The 19,201-nt window shown below is 39.6% G+C and overlaps 1 protein-coding gene across 1 annotated transcript; it reads right to left on the bottom strand.

Moving 5' to 3' along the window:
• LOC109851074 (putative receptor-like protein kinase At3g47110) lies at positions 2,948-18,975 on the bottom strand. The gene is made up of 2 exons (XM_020421181.1): positions 16,983-18,975; positions 2,948-3,496 (listed from the first exon to the last, which is right to left on the bottom strand). The coding sequence occupies exons 1-2, from the start codon at positions 18,724-18,726 to the stop codon at positions 3,123-3,125; spliced, it is 2,118 nt and encodes a 705-aa protein (XP_020276770.1). The 5' UTR covers positions 18,727-18,975; the 3' UTR covers positions 2,948-3,122.

The raw sequence follows: 19,201 nt of genomic DNA, 5'->3' as shown, positions 1-19,201 counted from the left end.
CCCAACAAGGCGCGGACCCATCTTAAAAGGCTACTTTGGATTGGGCATTTTACGGCCTGGCTGGCCCTATCATATATACGGCCGCATACTATGAGAATCATGTCGTTCTCAAATTAGCAAATTTACCTCTAATAAAAGAAGATATTCATATTGCTCTGCAATATAGAACAAATTTATATCCTACAACAAGATAAAAGAGAGAACTTCATTTGGATAACAGAAGTTCAAAATGCTAATAGGAAAGTTAAGAGATGAAATAAAAGACTAATCCTATAGCACATAAGGAATATCTGCATTTAACCATGAAAAGAATGGCTTAGAGCCCTTACTAAAAAGACAAAGGGTTACTTGCATAGACCCCGTGCACTATCGCCGAATTGAGCTTACTATCCATGTAGTTCTAAAGTTGCAAATATGCCCGTGAAATAGTTCTATTGCTCCAGATAGACCCCTCGAGTGAAAATCTATTGTTTGTAGATAAACCACTTCGGAAGGGTCAAAAAATTTTCACTTATTAGAGAATCTAATAAGCAACAAAAGAACTACTGGCATAGTAAGTTCAATTTGGCAATAGTACAGGAGGGGTATCTGCAAGCTTGACCCCAAGACAAACGAAAACTTTCACGAACTAGCCACCCATAGAGCATCAGCATTCAGCATTATCATCTTCCCCATCCTGGACCCCATCTTTTCTTCCTTGCATCTACTAGCCCTCCTGCATTTTCCTGCCAAATTCTCTTCGTCTACAATTTCATTACCATGCTCATCACGAATACAAATACTGCAATGAGAACTCGGCAGCAAACGAAGGCGAAGGTGACCTTCGCTTCTTTCGGCTGTGAGTACTCCAGTGGAGGGCTTCAGAGGAACAAGCATAAGCCTCTCTTCCACTCTTTTCCTCCCAAGTTGAAAGAGACCAAGGGTCTTCAATGGTGGTGGAAATTTTGTCGGAATGCTCTTTCGCTTCTTCATGACACTAAACTTGATCTCTTCTCTTGAGTCTTGAAAAGCACCAAAAATCTCGCCACTCTCACAGCCTAGAGTCTCTGTGCACAGGTCCAAGTGCTTGATCATGTTGTTATTGGTGGTGTTGTTAACAATGATGATGATGACCACCAGTTTATAGGCCACAAGAATGCATATTTTGTTTTCTCAAAAAAAGAATGCATATTTTGAGCAAGGCAATGGACTGCCACATGTATAGAGGACAAGGATGAAGGGAGAAAAAGATTCGTCCTAGTCAGTGTGGAAATAAAACTGATAAGTTTTGAGGGGATAAATAATGGTAGCATGCATACAAGTATTTGATGTGCATGTGTCTTTTGGAGTTTACCACTAGGATTGAGGGCGAAAGTGGAGATCCTTTGCCTGTGATTTAGAGAGCAACAAGGATGAGATCACACACCATGCAACACATATTTTCTTTGGACCCGAAATTGGTTATTAGGACTATAGAGCCACAAAAATTAATTAAATTATAATCATAAGAATAATAAAACGTGTAGCCTTTTTCAGTTATTGTATGAGTTTTGTTTGGTGCATTCTGACGATGTAGGAGACTGTGATACTTAGGATATGATTGGGTGACATGGGAGCAGTGTTTTATTTTTGGCCTTTACTTTCTTTTTAGAGAAAAAGTTCATTATAGCCACATGTTTATTTAAAGAAAAAGGCTAAAATGAAAACAGGCATAAAAAATTAGGACAATTGTAACCTCTGAAGCTAGAAGGAGCTAGGGATGATTTTTATATCTAACATGTCCCTATAGATTGAGCGTCCTTTTTATGGGGGACTAAAGGCTGGAGTCATACATATCAAAGGTCCCTGACACTATACTAAAACTCCAAAGTTGTGACGAGGATTGAGTTAATCTAACAACAACCTCACAATGGTGTGCTCTATAGGTACACAAACAAATCGAGGTGAAGGAAGAATATTACTTGGAGGACAACCTGTAAAAGAATAGAAAAAGAAAGAAGAAAAGACATAAACCAAACACACTCTAGACATAGTGGAGTTCTCTCAAATTTAGTATGCAATTGCCATTTACAGAGTAATTATCTATTTGTGTGTGGCTGAATACAGATTGGATTTTAGTGTTGTTTCAGCACATACAGGAATATGAATTTAGTCACTCTGAAGACCGTAAACATAAAGATTTCAGAAGAAATTGGCATGGATTACCTTGGAACTTGAGATCAGAATTCAGAGTTGATAGCAAAATTGGAGAGGCATATGGCTCATATGAAGGCCATTCAGCTTTGTTAACGGCAGTAAAACATGTTTTATTGGTTTTAGCCTCTACTTCCACCGACCAAAAGTGTCTTTAGTGTTAACAACAAAATTATGCCAAACTCTAGCTCATTAACGACAACACTGATGAATCATTTAGCTTGTGGAAAGGTTCTACGTTCAGACAGTAAAGTAGCCTTTAATTGTTAAAAAAAGTACATGAGATAAGTAAAACCTAACCATATTAAAGGTGAGGGCATTAAATTATGGCTGCAATTATATAACCTCAACAAAGGTGAATCCTTATTGTATTACTTCTACAGGACAGTGTTTGTAAAGAACAGAAGAGCATGTCAGGTCTTTTATCCAATATCTGCATCTTTTGATAGAATAAGCTATAATATATGTATCAACCTTATAGACATTGTTTCAAAGGTATCTTTGTTAGTGGGATGACTAGATGTGCTTTTAAAATTATCATGGACTTGTTGATGCATGCATCATATTTGGCTCATTTAAAAGACTACCATTCTACCAATACTTCATGTTCTTGATTTCCCTCACACAATTTACAGTGAGTAAATTGTCCAAATCTTACAATTAATAATAATTTGTATTCAAGTCTAATTTATTTAGGATTCTGAGGGCAAACATCTAATTGAACACTTTGCCGAAGTTTTACAACTGTACAGTTGCAGTAGAGTAATGTGAAGTTTAGCATTGATATCAAATAGGAAAACAAGTAAATACTCAACATATATGCCTGAACAAATCGAATTTAACGTCTTAGCAATTCTTCGGAGTGAAGAAAATTATAATTTACTTACAAAGACAAATTAACTTTCTGGATGACAAATGAACAGGAAAGCACCAATATGATCAACCCTACTTCAAGCAGTAGATAACTGGGACATGTACTCCATTTTTATCTTCTGCATCCTGGGGACGACATCAACCATCGATATTCTTTCTTTTGGTGAGTAGTTTGTACATAGTAAACCCAATCTTATGACAGATAATACACAATGATGCATAGCTGTTTGGTCTGCAGATGTTCGTTCAAGGAGGGAGACACCTTTGAAGAGATTGTTGTCTATAATATCAAAAATTGAAGTAGGATATGCTTTGCAAATGCACTCTCTCAAACTTGGTTCTCCCTCAAATACGACATCTGTTGGCCTTTTCCCGGTGAATGTCTCCAACAACAGAATGCCAAAGCTGTAGACATCGCCCATTTTTGAGACGTTGCCTGTAGATCCGTACTCTGTTACAAAAAAATATAACCCATCAATCAATTGTTCAAGTAAGCCAAAACTAGCACATTCTTGTGCATCATCATAGTAAGATTATTTCTTAGAAACCATGTCCTAAGTCAAGAAAGCTTTCCAAGCAATATTTACAAAGTTCAAAACAGTAAAACAAATCACAAAATTATTTTATGCTACAGCAAATATGATAACAAACATTCTAATAAATATTCAAAAGCAGTTAGCGTTGAGGTTATTAATACATGAGTATAGTCCACATCGGATAGGATAATAAAGAGTGATGACCGTAAAATAGCTTGAGACCAATACCTAGTAAGTATAGTTTTTGGGTCAAACTTGGTTCCTAGACTCTGATTAAAGCCCCGATTTCAACTCGATTGAGACCGATTTCCCCCCCCCCCCCCCCCCACCCCAACAAAAGTATTAGTGCTAAGTCATGATCTAAGTGTAGGCTGTCCATTCGAACCAAAGGCCCGCGTGCCGGCCCGGAACCCGAGCCTAACAGGGCTGTCTTGGTGAAGCTGCGGCCCGGGCCCGCGATTATATATTATATATATATATATATATATATATATATATTTAATTATTTATAATTATAATATTTATATATATATATATATATATATATATATATATATATATATATATATATATATATATATATATATATATATAATAATATATACTATATATATATAACATACATATATATATATATACATATTGTATGTTGGAAAAAATTACAATGAAGAGAACAAAAGAAACTTGACTTGTATTTCTTTGATTCCGGTTACAATTTGATTACAAAAGAGAAGAGAACGAATCTGGTTCTCCCCTTTGTTTAAAACTGGGTTCTTCTCGGTGGCGATGAAGTATCTCCCTCGAATGCTCGCGTCGAGTTTGCTCTACGTTGACGATCTGAACGTCTTGATTCACTGGAACATGGTCTTCTCCTCACGATTTGACGTTGTGGAGAACTTGCGTGGCAAGCTTGAAACTCTTGATGAGTTGATAACTCTGAACGAGTTTTAACTCTTGAAAAAGAGTTGATTTGAACCGAAAGTTCGGTTGATAAGCCAATGATGAAGAAGCTCTTGTTGCAGATCTCCCCAGCTCCAGAAAATGCTCCAAGGATCTCTTCTGCTGCTGTCAAACCGAGAGCCAAGTCCCCTCTGCTCCAACCTCGCTGCCAATTCTCCGATCCAAAAAGTCAGCCTGAACTCAATCGAGTTTACCCATATTTATAAGGAATTAAGGGGTGTAACCGCCCCCTTAATCAGCTCCTAAGTGGGGCGGAAATCCCTCAAATCGTGGAGGGAAAACGGTTCCTGCAACCGTTCAGCTCGTGTTTGAACGAGTCAAACGCCCACGTCGGCGTTCAGGACCCTAACTCTGCGTTTTAGAATGGAGACGCGGAGTTGGGTACTCGCTGGGTGCTGAAAAACGCGGGTCTGACCCCAGCGTTTTAATGTTATAACGTGGGTCCGACTCCAGCGTTTTGATGTTGTAACGTGGGTTCGACCTTCGCGTTTTGATGTTGTGACGCGGGTCCGACTCTCACGTTTTGATGTTGTGACGCGTGTCTGACTCCAGCGTTTTACTATTGACACACGGGGAGGACCTCCGCGTTTTGGTGTGGATACACGGGGAGGACCTCCGCGTTTTGGTCTTAAAGCGCGGTGATGAGTTCCGCGTTTTGCTTTGGAGAGATTATCAACAAGTAATCTCTTTTGTCATAGCGTTGCAAAGATCATTGTCTTATAATCTTCATCTTGGCTCCTTGAGAATATGAGAGTCGTCAGATTATAACTCCCGATATTAATTGTGAATACTGTTGAACTAGAGCTCTCATCGGTTGTCGTGAAGGTCGTCAGATTGTAACCTTCAACGATCTACGTGAAAGTCTTCAAATTGTAACCTTCTGGAAGTCGTCAGATTGTAACTTCCATCATCGGTGTTTGATGGGGGATAAGCTATCTATTGTGATTTTTAGACAGCCTACACATATGTATAATATATTACTAGATTATTATATAGTTATATATTAACTCTACTATAGTATACTGATACATAGTATATATTACTTATATACTTATTATATATAGCTATATTATTATTATTAGTACTTTTCATATATAAATATAAATTCATTATACATAATACATAGATATGTATGTATGTAGGTATATATTGTATTATCATGACATGATATATGTCTGTATATTACATACTGTCATAACATAATTATGATATTATACTCTTTAAGATATATATATTATATTATATTATATTTATACTGCTATATATATACACTTCTACATATATTATATATTATAAATATCTTATTAGGTTATATATATATTATATATATAATATTTAGTATGATTTATATATTAGAAGTGAGAGGAGCCTAGAGAGAGAGGGAAGATAATGGGTATCTGAAAAGGGGGGGCTGCCTCCCTTCACATGATGGTGTTAGCACATACTTAGAGCCATGTGATTCTCTTCTTTTTATTCTCGCTCTTCTATGGTGGGGGATTTGTGTATAGTATCAAAAAAAAAAAAAACCCAAAAGAAAAAAAAAAAACCTCAATAAAAAAACAAACAAACCCCTCCCTAAAAATACTCAACCAGAAAAGAAGTGGAAGAAATCCCTCTCCTGGTCGAAGGCATCATTGATGTCCTCTTATTACTATTAGTCATATATATATTACTATTATATATTTTTATTATATTTATAATGTATAGGTATATACTTACTTTAGCTGTAATAACAGTATATATATATATATATATATATATAATTATATTATATTATAATATGGTCATTAATGTGTATATGTGTGTGTTATAATTATATTTATATGCGTATATTATAGAATTATAGTTATATAAGTATATATAAGAGCACAAGTATAATTATATATAAGTATATTGCATCTAGTATATATAAAAGTATATCATATAAGTAAACTGTATAACTATGCTTAAATAAGCATAATGTAAGCATGTAATAATACATATATAATATATATTTATGTGATTCTCTCTCTCTCTCTCTCTCTCTCTCTCTCTCAAGTTATAACTTATAAGTATATTATATATATACAATACATTTACATATAACATATGTATATATAATATATACCTGTACACACACATAAATATATTACACACACACACTTAGCATTGTATAGATTCTAAGATATAACAATATAAATATATATAATATAGTTATAACTTATAGGTATACTTATTTGTGTATATTATAGAATTACAATTATATAAGTATATATAAGTGCATAAGTATAATTATATATAAGTATATTGCATCTAGTATATATAAAACTAAAGTATATCATATAAGTAAATTGTATAACTATACTTAAATAAGCATAATGTAAGTATGTAACAAATACATATATAACTATATACTATGTATTTATAAATAAGTAATATATATTTATGTGGTTCTCTCTCTCTCATGTTATAATTTATAAATATATTACACGCACACACTTAGCATATAAGTATATATAAGTGCATACGTATAATTATATATAAGTATATTGCATCTAGTATATATAAAACTAAAGTATACCATATAAGTAAACTGTATAACTGTACTTAAATAAGCATAATGTAAGTATGTAACAAATACATATATAACTATATAATATGTATTTATAAATAAGTAATATATATTTATGTGGTTCTCTCTCTCATGTTATAATTTATAAATATATTACACACACACTCTTAGCATGGTATAGATTCTAAGATATAACAATATAAATATATATAATGTAGTTATAACTTATAGGTATACTTATTTGTGTATATTATATAATTACAGTTATATACTCTCTCTCTCTCTCATGTTATAATTTATAAGTATGTACAATATATTTACATATAATATATGTATGTAGGCATCGAAAATTGCCTATAGGTCTCCGTGAGCAGCTCAGAGCTAGGAGGAGATGAGGAACGTCACTGTGCAAGTCACAGAATCTTCATTGACGTCGATGAACGCTTGAAGTGAATCGACGAACTACGTAAAGTAACGGAATTTCAGAATAACGAGGATACGAACTGATCAGGAGCCCCGCGTCGCTTACAAAAGGGGAAACGCCTCTCGTATCCCAGTTTATTCCACAATGACCTAATTATCGGAGCTTATAGATCTCCTTACCGGCTTTTCAACGCACTTTGAATCACTCAAATCCGAGTTCGGACGAAGAAGTTACGGCAGAAACGAGCAAATGTACAAAATGGAACGTCTCAGCCTGAGTTGAGACACCCTGAGGTGTCTCGACACAAGCGAGACACCCCAAGGTGTCTCGGCCTCGTTGAGACACCCAGGGGTGTCTCCAGGCCTAAAATGGGGCCGTTGTGCTATTTCAACCACCCGAACCCCCCGAGCCTATAAATAGAAGCCTCAGGCCTTCATTTTTCTAGATCTGGAATTTTAGAGATTAGGCGAAGCCCTGACAGATTGAAGACTGAAGGTGCACGAATTTCAGAGAGGAGAAGGAGAGATCGGATCGAGCTCATCAGCATAAAGAAGAGGAGCTCGTCAGATCTGCAGTCCCCGGGTCCGTTCCTTAAGATTATCCAGTTGCGATAATCTTAAGAAGAGCAATTATCTCGCCGTTGCCGAGATAAGCGCTACGGTTTCTTGATTCCTTCACGAATCAACGAAGCTCTGCCCAATTTTTTAGCAATCAGATCTGATCGACGGTGGTCCACGGATATCAATATCCCCGTCACAGGCTAAGATCACACGCAAGCAGCGGGCGATAAACACCCGTTGCGTTTGTTTGAAGAGATTTGTATTTTTTTATTTTTATTTTTCATTGTGTAAGAAAGTCTTATAAAAAGACTAATTTTACTTTGAATCTGTAATCGATAAACGTGTAATAGATTCAGCAATGAAGAAATCAACTTTCACCGTAAACAAACTAGCGACCACAGTGGGAGCCAATAGCCTCGCTGCGGAGGCTGTCGTGCCGCAGCCGACGATCAAGATCCCCGTGGCTGAAGATGTCGAATACGAATTCGACCAGCAGAAATTTGAAGAGTACATCTCCTCCTCCTCCTCTAGATCTGCTCCTCCTCATAAGCGCAGGAAGATCTCCTCCTCCCAGAAGATCCGCCGGTCTCCAGATCTGAAGACCCAAGAAATCGATCTCCACGTCGTCGATGCTATAGTTGCACCTTGCAATGATCTGCTGGCATCCAATGAGACTAGATCTTCAGATCTGAACTCCTTCACGATCAAGGAGCCGACTGCTGAAGGCGCGCCAACTCTATCAAAGAGAGCACGTAAAAGAAAATGCCAACGCCTCGCACGCCAATTCGCCAAGGCTTTGGATCAGGTGGATGGATTCCATTACCAAACGGATCTGGAGTTCAGAAAGTGCCAAGTGGCTAATCTATCGCCACAACCAGCATCGAAATCCTCCTCCCGACCTCCAATTAACGAATGAGTTCGTGTCAAACGAACTCGCTCTACTCTCGAGGAGCGAATCCAGAAGCGCCGCGCTTTGCTTGCGCATGCCCGGACCCTTGTGCGAAAAGCACAAGAAATGCAAAAGGAAGAGGCAGTTAAGAGATCACCGAGATCCAAACAAGTTTGGATGCCAAAAGCTAAGTCAGCGCCTAAGGCAAAAACAAATGGAACTATCATTAAGCTTTTGTCAACTTCAGATCCCGAACCTCCGGTAAAGCCCCACCACAGCGTGGATTTTCCTAAGTTCAGGATTCCTCTGAAGGATCGCCTCGAATCTCTACCCGAAGATCGAGGCAAAGCGCCTGTTAAGGAACGCTGGGGACCATTAAAGGAACCCCGAGCAAACATCCAGACTGGGGGTCGTACGTGACCTCCTAAAAAGTTAATTTCTGCAACGGCCCGCTTGGGGGTGCGTGCAGAAAACCAGGAGCCCGTTAAGGTTTCACCCTCACAAAGGTGTGATTCCAAGCGTGTGACTCCTGTAGACGCCAACAAGACGATGTTTACTCAGATGAAAATGCGTCAGACAGAAGAATGCGTTATACCTGAGAATTCATGTAAACAGCCGATAGGTTACTCTGACCGCAACGTCGATGAGTTGTACTATCGAGCCGGGGGTACGAATAAATCTCGAAAGAGAAGTACCCGGGAAGCGGACTCTCACTGTTCGTGTACCAAAATTATCAGGACAATATTATCAGCGTGTAGCTGCCCCAAGACCGCTCCGCAGAGGGTCTCGGTATTTGAGAGGATCTCCAACGGAAAGGCTAAGTCCAATTCAAAACGTCTCCGTAAGAAACGATCGGTCGTTCAAGATGACGAACTCCCAACAGTTACTACCAACGTGGTCGATAAGGGGAAGTCTCCGATTAGCTCAAATAGCTCCAACCCTAATTTTTCTCCAGGGAGAGAAGTCAGTTCGGGAATAACCCAACGATTATCTCAGCTTCAGCTAGAAGCCGTTGGACATAATGATTACCAGGGAGTCCGTGAAGGAATCCATTCCGATGGCGAACTCTCGGATTCTTATTCCGCAATCGCCTCTGACGATACAACGTCTAGCATAGGACAAGCTCGGGAAGTGTTCATGATCAACACCGAACAAATAGCCAAAATCATTGAGGATGCTCTAGCCAAGCAGAAAGAAGCATTCAAAATCGAAATGAAAATGGCTATGCAAGAGATGAGACAAATACACGACCAACAAATCCGAGCTTTGTCGAATCAGCTAGGTGAATCCAGCCGTCACAACCTTGCTAATCAACTAGGTAGCGATTCAGATGTGAATGAACGTATCAATGCTGAAAACCCTCCTGTTGACCAAAACGCTAGGGATGGACCCACTAAAGACAACAACACTGGGGGTGGTTCCATCGAAGATGACAATGCTGGGGCTGGTCGCATTATTCCTCTCGAAAATTGTCCAAAACAGGATACGAGCGAGGATGAAAGGATAAAAGACCTCGAGAGCAAAATCAACGCGTTGATGTTTGCTTAAGGGATAAAAAGAACCGGTATTCTGTCTCCCTACCCAAGAAAGTGGGATTCGATCCCGTATCCGGCAAAGTTCAACCTGATCAACTTCATGCCATTCGACGGGAAGGGCTCGCCCTCTCAGCACCTGATCTACTTCAAGTCCCACTTGGGTATGATCTCCGGCAATGAAGCCTTGATAGTTCGGTCATTCGTTGGCACCCTTCGCGGGCCTGCCTTCGATTGGTACCGCCGTCTCAAACCTAGAAGTATCAACAGCTAGGAGGACCTAGAGAGCATGTTCCTCTCTCATTTCTTTGAGGATGACGTCGAGGTGTCAATCAGGACACTCTTCGATGAGAAACAGAAAGACGGAGAGTCGGTGGATACCTTCATCAAACGCTTCCGCAATCAGGCAATGAACTGCAAGAATCCCGTCACGGAGGAATTCGTCTTGCAGACTTATCATAACAACTTGTCCATTAACATTTTGGACGTTATGGGAGTAGAGCCGCTCAATACCTGAAAAGATTTGAAGGTGTGCGGAGAACAGGCCGAACGCTTCCTCAGAAGGAGGAAGGTCGAAAGAAACCAATCGATGGTTAATCCTCTGAATTCGAGTCTCGTGTCCCATGATGAAGGGAATGCACCTACAACAGTTACTGACGTTAATCAGACGTCGCAACAGCAGCCCCGAAGACAGCAGAAGACTTCGGATTCGAGGCTCCAAAAAGAGTACTCATTCAAGGACGAAGACGTTCCAGCCATCTTCGAGACCCTTCTTAAAAACAACAAGATCAAGCTGCCATCCATCACAAATCAAGAGGAAGCTGACAATACTACGGATCCAAAGTACTACGCGTACCACAGGAGGATCCTTCATCCCACCAAGACTTGCTTTACTTTAAAGAATAGCATCCAAACATTGGTTGAAGCCGGCGTCATAACGCTAGGATAAGCCAAATGAGAATGGCAATACTCCGACAAGTATACGAGTATAAACTGCTTCTTAATACTCTAATAGGTATATGAGTCTAAACTATTCCCACTATTGACGGGAAGTTCCTGGAGAATTTTTACATGTAATATTCTTAAGGATAACCCGATCATGCAACTGAATACAATGGTAAACCCATCTTCACAAAGGAAGCTGGGGATGGATAATTTATGTAACAGGAAGTTTCCAGAAGAATGTTAAATATAATATTCTTAGGGATAACCTGATCATTATGAATAAAGTGATAAACACTAAACTCTTACTGTGATTTCCGAACACTCTTTTGCTGAGATGAGATTCGATCACTTCATTGGATCAATCTTCTCTCACAAAACTCCCATTGGTATTCGACGACTCATAGTCTTCCACTATAAAATCCCTCACTGATCAAATTTATTGACAGTGGGTCCACTAAAATTCTTTCTGGTTTAATCCATTCAAACTTCCGTTATGTTCGTGCACTCAACGCTTTCATGGTTAGAGTCCGGATATAATGCTTAGAATTTTAATCTGTCTGTTCATCCTTGACAAATTATCAAACCCCTTCGTGTTAAGTCCCTATCACTTAACACCAGGAACCCTATTTGAGTGATTTGTACAAGTCAACACCCCCACTATAATTTATACTCCCACTCCCATTTGGTCAAACCTTCCTATAATTAGGGCCAAAACTAAAATCCCCTATCGATTCCTCTAATGAACGAGAGGTCCACTTTCAAATCGAGTGATCAAACCTTCCTACAGTTAGGGTCATGAACGAGAGGTCCACTTTCAAATCGAGTGATCAAACCTTCCTACAGTTAGGGTCATCTCAAACTCTCATTTGGTCAAACCTTCCTACAGTTAGGACCAAAACCATAATTCACTCTCGATAAATGAGAAATTCATCTTTAGTTCGGTAATCAAACCTTCCGACAGTTAGAGTTATCTGAATCTTTTCGATTCTTGGAGTAGAGATCTCACTTCTAGTTTCACCTTTTCGGATTCTGGGGGTGGAGATCCCACCTCAATCTCATTTTCAACTGGAGATAGAATATAAAATTCTTCCTCTTCGGTGTTGGGAGATAGAATATAAAATTCTTCCTCTCCCATTTCGGGTTCGTCTTTACCCCAAGAGAAGACACCACTTTTTCAACTCCCAAAATCCGTGCCTCACAGGTACGGGGAATTTTATCCCGAATCCTGAGCAGGGATAAGTCAACACCTGACACGTGTTGTCGGTTTAGTCTTTCACCGATTGAAGAAGACACCAGAATTTCAGTCTGGAGAATTTTATCCAGAAGTCTAAGAAGGGATAAGTCAGCGCCTAACACGCGTTGCCAGTTAGTTCTTAACCATAAAAAAGGGACAAAATGCCACATATTCGACATTGTGGTAGGTTGTTATTCATAACACCAAAATCCGTGTTTCACACGCACGGGGAATTTTATCCTGAATCCTAAGTAGGGATAAGTCAACGCCTAACACGCGTTGCCGGTTTAGTCTTTCTCCAATCGAAGAAGACACCGGAATTCCAGTCTGGGGACTTTTATCCTGAAGCCTAAGTAGGGATACGTCAGCGTCTAACACACGTTACCGGGTAGCCTATTCCCGTAACAATGGCGAAGTCTACGTATACAAAGTCATAGCATCAAGTCTAAGGGAGTTTATTCCTTTAGCACAACGTCACATGCGGAACAGACTTAAAACAATCCGCATGTAAGCCCGATTCAAACGATAATCGGTAAGAGCACGTTAAATCCGTTAAGGGCTTAAAACAATCCGCATGTAAGCCCGATTCAAACGATAATCGGTAAGAGCACGTTAAATCCGTTAAGGGCTGAGGATTTGCCAAAAATCCTAAGTCAACATCTGATACACGTCGCTGTTTAGTCTTTTCACAGGAGAAAGACGAAGTCTACGTATTCAATATCGTAGCACTAAAAGGGTTAACTCTTTTAGCTTAACGTCACATGCGGAACGGACTTAAACAATCCGCATGCTAGCCCGACTCAAACGGTAGTCGGTAAAGGCTCATCAAACCCGTTGATGGCTGAGAATTTGCCAAAAATTCTATAAATGCGAGTCATTGATGCATCAGCTCCGTTAGTTGGTCTCGTGACTCGATTATCCAACAACATTGAGATAAGATCCACACATGCAGATGAATCAGCTTTAACAGTTGGTCCTGTAACCCCAACACTTGGGACCACCATGCTCCAATACCTTAAGAGCTTAAACTGCGTATACTCCAGTAAACGTACGAGTATAAACTGTGTCAACGTCAGGCGATCCGAAACCCTAGGTCAACGCCGGTCAACGCGTAACCCTAGGTTAACGCCGGTCAACGCGTAACCCTAGGTCAAACGCCGGTCAACACGTTGTGACAAAGGTCAAACGCCGGTCAACGCGTAACCCTAGGTCAACGCTGGTCAACGCGTTGTGACAAAAGTCAACGTACGACGATTTAAACCCTAAGGTCAACGCGTAACCCTAGGTCAACGCCAGTCAACGCGTTACGACTAAAAGTCAACGACGGGTGATCCGAAACCCTAGGTTAACGCCGGTCAACGCGTAATCCTAGGTCAACGCCAGTCAACGTGTTGCGATGAAAAAGTCAACTTACAGTGATCTGAAATCCTAAGTCAACACGATACAACGTAGGTAGTCAGTTCTAAGTCAACTCAATGACACGATCCAAACTCAACTCATCAGTTTTAGACTCGAGACTCCGACGACGGCCAGGCGATAAACGCAGCGCCGGAAGGACTTCAGCTATTCGTCAAAGCATCGAATAGACTAAAAATCGAAGGAGCCAAGAGTTGAAGCTAATTAAAGGTCCTTTACACCGATCGAAGGCTGGACCAATCACATCCAAAGTATTTCGGCCTCTTCTATAAAAGAAACGAGTCTGGAACGCTTTGGAGGGGGTATCTGTAGGCATCGAAAATTACCTATAGGTCTCCGTGAGCAGCTCAGAGCTAGGAGGAGATGAGGAACGTCACTGTGCAAGTCACAGAATCTTCATTGACGTCGATGAACACTTGAAGTGAATCGACGAACTACATAAAGTAACGGAATTTCAGAATAACGAGGATACGAACTGATCAGGAGCCATGCGTCGCTTACAAAAGGGGAAACACCTCTCGTATCTCAGTTTATTCCATAATGACCTAATCATTGGAGCTTATAGATCTCCTCGCCGGCTTTTCAACACACTTTGAATCACTCAAATCCGAGTCCGGACGAAGAAGTTACGGCAGAAACGGACAAATGTACAAAACGGAACGTCTCAGCCTGAGTTGAGACACCCCGAGGTGTCTCGGCACAAGCGAGACACCCCAAGGTGTCTCGGCCAAGGCCGAGACACCCAGGGGTGTCTCCAGGCCTAAAATGGGGCCGTTATGCTATTTCAACCACCCGAACCCCTCGAGCCTATAAATAGAAGCCTCAGGCCTTCATTTTTCTAGATATGGAATTTTGGAGATTAGGCGAAGTCCTGCCGGATTGAAGACTGGAGGTGCACGAATTTCAGAGAGGAGGAGGAGAGATCGGATCGAGCTCGTCAGCATAAAGAAGAGGAGCTCGTCAGATCTACAGTCCCCGGGTCCGTTCCTTAAGATTATCCCGTTGCGATAATCTTAAGAAGAGCAATTATCTCACCGTTGCCGAGATAAGCGCTACGGTTTCTTGATTCATTCGCGAATCAACGAAGCTCTGTCCAATTTTTTAGCAATCAGATCTGATCGACAGTGGTCCACGGATATCAACATCCCCGTCACAGGTCAAGATCCCACGTAAGCAGCAGGCGATAAACACCCGTTGCGTTTGTTTGAAGAGAGTTGTATTTTTTTTATTTTTATTTTTTATTGTGTAAGAAAGTCTTATAAAAAGACTAATTTTACTTTAAATCTGTAATCGATAAACGTGTAATAGATTCAGCAATGAAATTTCTATCCATTGATGAAAAGTCTTTTCATGTGATGCACGAATCTCTAGGTATCATCAATGGATAGAAACTTTGGTGGATGGTCCACTTAAGTTGACATAAGTTTTTTTCTCTCTCTCTCTATATATATATATAATGTAGTTATAAGTATACTTATATGTGTATATTATAGAATTACAGTTATATAAGTATATTATATAAATGTATAAGGATAATAATATATAAGTATATTTCATCTAATATATATAAAAGTATATCATATAAGTAAATTGTATAACTATATTTAAAAAAGCATAATTTAATTATGTAACAAATACATATATAACTATATAATACACATTTATAAATAAGTAATATATACTTATGTGATTCTCTCTGTCTCTCAAGTTATAACTTATAAGTATATAATATATTACATATAATATATGTATATATAATATATAGTTATATAATAATTTGTAAGTATATACTAATACAAACTTATTTAAATATAATAAGATTTATCTAATTTTTAGTATTTAAAAAAAAGAAAAAAATGAAATTGACTAGGCCCGATCATTTTCATATGTAGATATTTTTAGTTAATTATTAAATTATGGTTTTTTCATATGTAGAGATTTTTAGTCAATTGTTAAATTATGGTTCTTTATATGATTAACTAATTATTAATAATTTTTTTTTATCATTTTAATTTTTATGATTTTTTGTATTTGTAAAATATGTAATTACAAAAGATTAATAATATGATTGATTTTATTAAAATTTTGTTTAATTTTTTGCTATGTATTATTGAAAATAAAAATTTAAAAATTTTAACAAAAAAAAATAAAAAAACTAGGCCGGCGTGGTGCCCGGACTGCTCCGGCCCAGGCCAACCGGGTCCGGGCCCCGGTTTTGCCCGACCCCAGCCCAGTTTTCCGGGCCGAGCTGGGCCGGTTCGTTTGGACAGACATATCCAAGTGATTAAAAAACAAAAAGATGAAGCCTGAAAGTGCCGGGAGAACCCATGGATGCTCGTAGAAATAATATAGTATGGTTAGCCTCCGCGAGTAAAGTAGTGGAAAATACTATGGACGTTTGATAGTCATGTGTTCAATGCATGGTCTGGTTAGCCCATGAGCGAAGTGGTGCAAGAGTTAGTGAATTGGTTAGCCTAGTGAAGTGTTGCAAAATGCCAATGAATTCTGTGGAAGATTAAAGTGTAGTTAAAGATTGAACTATACTCACAAATTAAGGTTAGTGAATTGGTTAGCCTAGTGAAGTACTGCAAAAGGTTAGTGAATTCCATGGAAGATTAAAGTGTAGTTAATGATTGAACTATATATACTCACAAATTAAGGGGGAGTTATTGAGGTTATTAATATGTTAGTATAGTCCCACATCGGATAGGATAAGAAAGAGCAGTGAGTTTAAAATAGGAGTTGGGACCAATCCCTAGTAGCTATAGCTTTCAGGTTAAAATTGGTTCCTAAAAAAAACTTATAGGGATGAAGCTCTGATTTCTTTCTTATAGAAATAAGAGTACTGAATGAGTTTTTCAATTAAACTTTGTTTGAATAATTTGCTTACCTGGAGCAATATAACCTATAGTGCCTGGTGCACTTGCTGATGCTATGGATCTACCATCACCAAGCAATAATTTAGCAATGCCGAAGTCGCTAACATGCGCTACCATTTCTTCATCCAACAAAATGTTGCTTGGCTTGAGATCACAATGCAGTATCACTTGCGGATGGTTATGGTGGAGATATTCGAGAGCTAAAGACACATCCACCATTATGTTCAATCTTTGCAGCAGATTCAAGCACCGGTTTTCGGAGTGCAGCCATTGCTCAAGACTACCATTTGGCATGAACTGGAGGATTAGAGCTTTAAAGTCTAAACTGGAACATGTGCTAATGATTTTGATCAAATTTCTATGTCGGACACTACTCAAAGTTTCACATTCTGCATGAAAACTCTTCGTCGCCCCTTCAACTTCCATGTTCAAGATTTTCACTGCCACAATCAAGCCATCATCAAGGCGTCCTCTATAAACCGTACCAAAGCTTCCTTTGCCTAGTAAGTTTTCTTCACTAAACTTGTTGGTTGCACGAGCTAAATCGTGATAGGAAACCACTCTATGTTCACCTAGAGGTTGAAAATCTGTAGCAGCCGAATTCCTTGTCTTCCTTCTTCGATGAATTACAAATATGAGAAATAAACAACTTAAGACAACTAATACAGAAATAATAGGAAGGATGCATTGCAGTAGATGTAGTTTTCTTCTTGAAGTATAACCAACAATTCTTCCAGAGCAAGGTGAAAAATTGAGCCGAGGCGCACCACATAATCCCTTGTTTCCCTCCAAAGATGATACTGTGAGATTTGAAAAAACTCGACCTTGAGGAATTTGTCCGACAAGCATGTTGAATGAGAGATTAAGAATCTCAAGGTAACGTAAATTTGCTAAGGATTTCGGTATGTCTCCCGATAGCAAATTATTCGACAAGTTCAAATACTTGAGGCTGATCAATCCACCAAATGATTGTGGTATCTCACCCATGAAAGAGTTTTTGGAGAGATCAAGATATGTAAGCATCTGAAGCTCCCCTAGAGAACTAGTGATGTTACCTGAAAACTTGTTTTCAGATAGATCCAACGTGTCCAGCGTGTTCAAGTTGCCTACCTGAGGAGAAATCGAACCATGCAGATAATTTTGGGATAGGGATAATTCGACCAGGCTTCTTAAGCTCCACAAGCTCTGGGGAACCTTTGACGATAATGCGTTGGTGGACAGTAGTAAGTTTTGAAGACCAGTTATATTGCCGAATGAATCTGGTATAGCTCCTGATAGTTTGTTCCCACTCAAATACAGAAAACTCAGGCTTGTCAAAAGGCCAAGCTCAACTGGAATGGACCCGCTGATTTGGTTATTGCCAAGGTACAACTGCTGAAGGCTCTGAATCTTGCCAAGTGATGCAGGTATTGCCGCGACAATCTCATTATCCCCAAGATCTAGATGTAGAAGCCCACTCAAATTGCCTAAAGCCGCAGGAATGTTTCCTTTGATATGGTTTATTCCGAAGCTAAAATACTCAAGACCCTTTGAAAGATTCCCAACAGAATCGGGCAAGAAGCCGTCAAACTCATTGTATTCAAAGTCGAGCCTCTGTAAATTGCCGCAGCTGGAAAGGGAAGCGATGAAGTCCAGGCCACCGGTCAGTTCGTTGCGTTCAACGTTTAAAACACTGAGCGACGGCATGGACTGTCCGAGTGCAGGAGGCACCGATCCAGTGAGATGGTTAGAGGCCAGCTCAAAAAAGTCGATCATGGAAGCATTCAAGAGGGCCAGGGGTATCGAGCCGCTCAGCCGGTTCGAACCGAGCTCAAACGTTTGTAGGCTTGATAGATTTCCCAATTCCTGGGGAATTTCCCCTTCCAAGTTGTTTATAGAAATTTCCAGCTTCTCGAGGTTCGCGAGTTTTCCAAGAGAAGGTGGGATCTTCCCAGTGAGGTTGTTACCAGTGAGATACAACAGCCTCAGCTGCTGCAGGTAGCCGAGATCAGCTGGCACGGTTCCGCTGAGGCTGAGTGAGATACAACAGCCTCAGCTGCTGCAGGTAGCCGAGATCAGCTGGCACGGTTCCGCTGAGGCTGTTGTCTGGCAACGAAAGAACCTCGAGGTTCAAGAAACGAGCGAAGCTAGGTGGGATCTGGCCGGTTAACTGATTGTCTCCGACCGCAATGAATTGGAGCGGGGGTGGGGTAGTGCTGCTGCTGACGCTTTCATTGTTCATCGCGGGGAG

The sequence above is a fragment of the Asparagus officinalis genome, chromosome 7 (genome assembly GCF_001876935.1).
Source record: "Asparagus officinalis chromosome 7, Aspof.V1, whole genome shotgun sequence".
Classification (NCBI taxonomy): Eukaryota; Viridiplantae; Streptophyta; class Magnoliopsida; order Asparagales; family Asparagaceae; genus Asparagus; species Asparagus officinalis.
The sequence above is the reverse complement of the archived record's forward strand: the minus strand, read 5'-3'. Positions and strand labels throughout refer to the sequence as shown.

Coding starts and splice junctions, on each gene's coding strand:
- LOC109851074 (XM_020421181.1), bottom strand. CDS start 18,726: ATGATCGACTTTTTTGAGCTGGCCTCTAACCATCTCACTGGATCGGTG. Junction 3,497..16,982: donor TATAGGTTATATTGCTCCAG/GTAAGCAAATTA, acceptor TTTTTGTAACAG/AGTACGGATCTACAGGCAAC.